The 6,000-nt window shown below is 49.5% G+C and overlaps 1 protein-coding gene across 1 annotated transcript in view; it reads right to left on the bottom strand.

Moving 5' to 3' along the window:
- Positions 1–5,537, bottom strand: part of SH3GL2 (SH3 domain containing GRB2 like 2, endophilin A1) — a 101,193-nt gene extending 95,656 nt beyond the window's left edge. Inside the window, exon 1 of the mRNA XM_030004674.2 lies at positions 5,324–5,537. Within this exon, the coding sequence (XP_029860534.1) occupies positions 5,324–5,368 (45 nt within the window). The 5' untranslated portion in view covers positions 5,369–5,537. The remainder of the gene's footprint in view (positions 1–5,323) is intronic.
- Between the last annotated feature and the right edge of the window lie 463 nt (positions 5,538–6,000).

Below are 6,000 nucleotides of genomic sequence, written 5' to 3' on the forward strand. Positions count from 1 at the left end.
GTTTTGCACAAATGACCAAGAGCAGCTAGATCTTCCTTGCTGTGTAATACTTCTAACAAAGATGAAAGTCAAGATTTAAAACAAAAATCTGATGCAGGCTGTGTTTTGAGCAGTGTCCACAGATACTCTTTTCCTCCACAGATCACTGGGAGAAAAATTGGAGATGGGTGTCAGTCAGTGCTCCAGCTTTATTACATACATACATACAAATGGAAACTGCTACTGCAGTGACAGATACTTGAGAAATCCCCCCCCAAAAACAAGCCATTATCTTTTTTGTACACAAAGCAGCAGTTCTTCCAATTAGATTTAGAAACAGGGTTAGAAATTGGAGCTGACTGTTTAAGCCATAAACAGCTAGGAAGGGTTACGCAGTATTCAACTAAAGGGCAATTTAGATTAAGGTCAATTTTTCACCCTTTCAATTATGTAATATCAATAAAAGGACACATGGGAATGATGCCAAATGTGAACACTGTATCTGGCAATCAAACTAGAGTGCCCAAAGAAAAGGAATTTCCCTACCTGCTGTGGAAATAATCACCTCCACCATTAAGTAAATATTTTTTCTAAAAATATTCTTTATTCCCAGATCAAAAATTTGCTCCCTCTCCTTGATCTCAAATTGTACCACTCCGCACCGAGAGACACCAACAGACTGCTGGTGGTACATGGCTCTCGAAGAGAAGTTTCTGACAGCCCATTTGGGCACTATCCTCAGAGCCACACCACTCTGCAAACAACTCTCCTCTTTCCTCCACCTGCTCACAAGTTTCCACGCCACAGGAGGAGGGAGCTCTTTTAAGTCCAACATAAGCAACACACAGTGCAGCAGCCACACTAGAAGTATAGCACTGTCCAACTTCCCAGACCAGCTCGCATACATGCATGGGAACTGACCATAACTTGGTGGGTAAGGCTGAGAGGAAACATGGAAGGAGATAGGCAGTCCCAGTGTGAGTCCAGCTTCAATCACAGTCAGCTGGAATGGACAGGTGTGGTGCTTTCACTGGAAAAGCCTTGGTGGCAAGCACGCACAGGTCCCACTCAACGCTGCAGGACAGTTAGGAACATACTGTGAATATGGGGCTTGATGGGGATTTAGGAAAACACTGGTATCAACACGTCACTGTCCACATTCTCTATCAGTATGAAAGGAATCGTAACAATTGGTTAGTTGCAGTTTGAGAGTCTAGCATGTGTAGAAAACATGCTGTGCATAAAGGAGGCTTGCTTCACCCATTCCAGTGAAAAATATTTTACACACTTCTGACCAAGGAATTTAAAAAACATTCAGCTAGATGAACCACAATATAAAAATCATTTGACAAGGAGATTAATTTCCATCGTACTCGTATTCCCACTGATTTTAATGGAACTGCTCACAAGTTTATGGTGATGCCGCACACTCAGAAGGTTTGGTGGATCCATGCTAATAAGCAGATGCTCTTCCAGGACGCTTCCAAAACAGATTATCAATGTTTTCAAACTCTGCCTCAACCCTAATGTGCTCTCTTTTGCAAATGAACCTACGTAGACAGATTTGAATCAATGCAGAATCCCTATGAAGCCCACAGGATTTTGTGCTATGTGGGTAATAGCACAGCAAGGCAGGTGTCTTATTTGCTTCTTATTAAACACTAGGCTCAAACTCTTACTTCACAGGCTGCCTTGTTAAAGAGGGAAGCGTGACACTTTCCACCTAAAAGTCAGGGCATGTAACAAGCTACTGACAACTATGAGTGGAGTGGAAGTCGCTTCTTCAGCTGTTTCTTTCAGTAATAAACCTGTTTCTCTATAAAACTGTATAAACTGATGACTTCTGTCTCAGTGTTAAGACAAATTAAAACAGTTGTATCATAAAAACAGAACACAGGGAAAATAAATTTTATTACAGGCCTTTTGGTTCAAATCACTACATTTGGACAGCTATTTAAATGTCGGTCACATTTATTCAGTGGTTCCCAGGCAAACCTCGAATGTGGCCATTCCCAGCATTTTTGTTCATTTCTTTCCCTACGAAATTATTATTTTCTGAAAGCTTGAGTGTGCCTCACAAGAGCCATATTATGTAATCTATGCAGTCATGTGGAAACAAAGCTCATGCTATTTCAAAACAACTCTGTTCAAATGCCCCAGACTGTCAAATCTGCATGACCCAAAATGATTCTGGTGGTTTTAAAACTGTACACAAACCTGTAGGAAGCAACAGTCTCTCAGTCACACTGACATAGCACTAATGGCAGAGGAGTTTGCATGCCTAAATAAAAAGGGACCATTTCTGGAAGAACACTCTTTGGAGCAATCTTCTTAGCTCCAGGATGTCTGACAGATTTGCAGCAGCACAGTTAACATTCAAACAGGGTTACTTCTTCTTAGGTGCTCTGCGGGTAACAGCAGTAAATGAATAATCTAACCTGCTCCATACTTGTCAGTCTAACATCTTGTAATTCTGCATGAATGTCATGACTTCCCAGACTTACCCTCCTTTTACAAACTCAGGAATATTTCTTCTAAACTTTTTAATGCTGCACAGAGGTAGAACGGTTAAAAGGCAGAAGGGTGAACACTCCATTCATTCTAGAAGGAGCGAAGTTTCCTCCCACTTTTCAATGACTCACTGCTGCTGCAGTCGGTGCATGGAATTTGACAGGTATTAAGTTCTTCAGCATGGCTTCTAGTAAAAAACAGAATGGCAGTATTTCATGCAGGTTAGTTTGACACTTTACAAGTCAAAAAATGACAAATGAAAACAATGCTTGCATTGTATAAAACAATTCAGACATGGAAGTCACATAATTTTAAGTTATGCTATGGAAAGCAGACTTCTGGATGAAAGAAAAACTTTTTAATAACATTTAAATTGTGCCACAAATCTTTATACTTCTAACTAGAACTGTATTTTGTATTAGTAAATTGTATGCTCATAATCATAAACTCTCTGTGTGTAAGGCATACAAATGTTACAACAATAATAGCATTAAAGACAGAAAGAAACTACACCGGAGACTTCAAGAATTCACAATGCTAAACTGGGTTAAAGGACACAGCAACCTGAGAAATAACTTGAAATTGTTGTTGGTATGATTTAGGACCCTATTATGACAGCACATCATACACAAGTTCTTATGTGAATAAGAACCAGAGGAATAATTCAGAATTTTTAAAAGTTCCAATTTGTTTGGTCCTATCGGGGAAGCTTTATTCATACTGGCAATGTCAATCCATATTTCACCTGAGGATTAATCCCTAGCCAAAAGGATTACTCCCTAGAGTAAGGTCAGCATGACTAAGTCCTGGATTTCTCACTCATACTGAAAACAGCCAATAAAGAGATCAACCTACTCGTGAATCATTCTCATACATGAATGTGTCTTCGTGGCCTGCATACCATCTGTGAAAGTCAAGGCTGGACCCAAAAATCCCTGGGTCATCTGATGTCAGGCTCCTGCATCTGGCATCAAAAACTTGATATTTTGGTTCCAGCCAGCTAAAACTCTTCCTTCCTGAAGTATTGCTGACAATCAGTGTGAGAGTGTCATCTGAAGGACAGAACAGCATCACAGACCTCTTTCACACCATGCTCCCTCCAAAAAAGATGTTTACCTCTGCTGCTGCAGAGGCATACTCATTAGCTTACAATAATGGAGAACTAAGACTTCTATTATTAAAAAGTAAACTTCTACTTGCCTGCTTCTTAAATTTGGATGACACAGACATTGTAATTCTTACTTTCGGCACCAGAACTCAGCGCAGCAATGATAATTCCTGGGCTTCTGATAGCACTGTAGGTAGGGGGGAGAAATAACAAAGAGCAGCAGCAGATGGGTGCTGCAGGATGGGCTCAGGCACTCTTAACTGCTCCTTACCACATCTGTCATGAGTACAGCAGGTTTCTTGTGAAGCTTATTTTACCAATGATGCAGCACAATGTGGTATGAAAGGTGAGACACGTCGTCATTCGATGCCTGCATGGGCCCATGCAGGACTTGACGTACCCCACTGCATTCAGAGTCATAAGGGGTATTGGTGTAATTGCAAGGCATGGAGATTCGGAATTTGGACAAGTTCTCGTATTAGGGACCATTCTTTCAGGAACACTTCCCCACAGTGCAACAAAAGATGAGATGAAAGAGATGAGATGGATGAGAAAGGGAAAAACACGGGTGTTGAAAAGCATAACACCTGCGGCTACAGACTGCTTACAGTGACCAATACCGTTACCTGAAGATGCCTGCAATGACAATTAGCAGGAAATAACCGGGGATCTTGCACTTAGTTGCAAACAACAACAACAAAAAAAAAGGCACATTACACTGGTCTTGGTCTCAAATCTCTAAATCCAAACAAATTCGCCTGACTTCTATGAAATCATTTTAGATTTATCCCCAAAGCACGCTGAGTCAGAACCTGATTCAGAAGCTGTACTCTTACGGACTGTAACGGACAGATTTTGTATTATGAAACAACTCGAAGACTGGTGAAACATCCCGCCTGACCTTCCTGCAATATCACACCCTGCCTAAAGCAACAGGACCAAACCTCATTATTCAGATTGCAGCTGTGGTCTGGAGCCAGAAAACAAACAAACAAACAAACAAAGGTCACGTTTATTGCCAATTTACAAAGTCAGGCCAAGGAAACGCCGACGAAAACACGGCGCACAGCCCTCGGTAAAGAAGGTCCGAGGCCCCCGGTGGGTATCTGCCCCAGCGGCCACCCCCGCAGCCTCGCAGCCCCCTCCGTGCCCGCGCTGGCCCCGGCGGGGAGCCCAGGACCCGCTCCCACGCCCCGGGAGCCCCAGCCCGCCTGCCGCAGCGCGGCCAGGGACCGCGGGGACGGCGTGGGGGGGCGCGGGGAGCCCCTGCAGCCGGACGGCAACCCCGGGCCCTCCGCACGCGTGCAGCCCTGGCGCTCACGGAAACGCGCGCACACACACACACACACGCAAACCCCCGGACGCCCGTGCACTCCCACCCGCGCCCGCGCACACTCACGCAGCGTGCACACTCCCGCCCCTCCATGCAAACCTGCGGACCACTCGCGCACCACGCACAGCTGCGCACCGTGGGAACCCCTGCACGCTCGTGCACCACACACGCCCGCGCACATGCGTGCATACCCACGCGCGCTCGTGCACCGCGCACACCCCCGCATGCCCACGCACGCGGGCGCCCGGCGCACAGCCTAGACGCAGCACAGCACCACGCAGCCGACGAGCGCCCCGCCGGGCACCCCAGCGCGCAGCCGGGCACCGCGCACCCACGCGTGCGCCCCACGCACACCCCTCGCCGCGCGGGGCGGGGGCGGGGCCGGCGGCTACCTGGGTCGCTTTGTGGAACTGCTTCTTGAGCCCGGCCACCGACATGGCGAGGGCGGCGCGCTGCAGCCGAGGCGAAGGGAGCCGAAGGGCGATGCGGTGGTCCCGCCGCCGCCGCCGCCGCCGCCGCCTGCGGGGCACGCCACCTGCCCGCGCCGCTCGCGCTGCCCGGCGGAGGCTGCCAGACGGCGGCGGTGCGGGGGCGCCGTGACGTCAGGGCGGGACGCACCGCCTTCCAGCGGGCGCGCGGGGCCGCCCCTCGCTACCGCCCACCGCCCCCCCCCCCCCCCCCCAGGTGTTGGCCGCCCCGGCAGTCGCCCGCCGCGGGGAGGTGTTGGGGGGCTCCCGGGGCCGCCGTGCAGCGCAGGAGCCGCACCCCCGCCGGCCCGGGGGTCCCCCGCCCTGCGTCCCCGCCGCCCCCTCAGTTCGCGGGCAACGTCGCCACACGCGCGTTCGAACGGCCGGACCCAACGGTCGCCCCACCACCCCGCCCCCCGGAGCCTCCGCAGCACCAGGGTGCGCTCTCGTCCGGTACGGCCCCCCCCCCGCCCCGGCCTGGGCCACAGGCGTGGGGTTCCTCGGCCGCCCCCCGCCTGCGCGGACCTCGGCCTCGCCTCAGCGGCCCCCCCGGCAAGGAGGGGTGCGCCTGTTCCCTCAGGACGTCCTCCGCGGGAGTGAGC

This window comes from Aquila chrysaetos, chromosome Z (genome assembly GCF_900496995.4).
Source record: "Aquila chrysaetos chrysaetos chromosome Z, bAquChr1.4, whole genome shotgun sequence".
NCBI classification, from domain to species: domain Eukaryota; kingdom Metazoa; phylum Chordata; class Aves; order Accipitriformes; family Accipitridae; genus Aquila; species Aquila chrysaetos.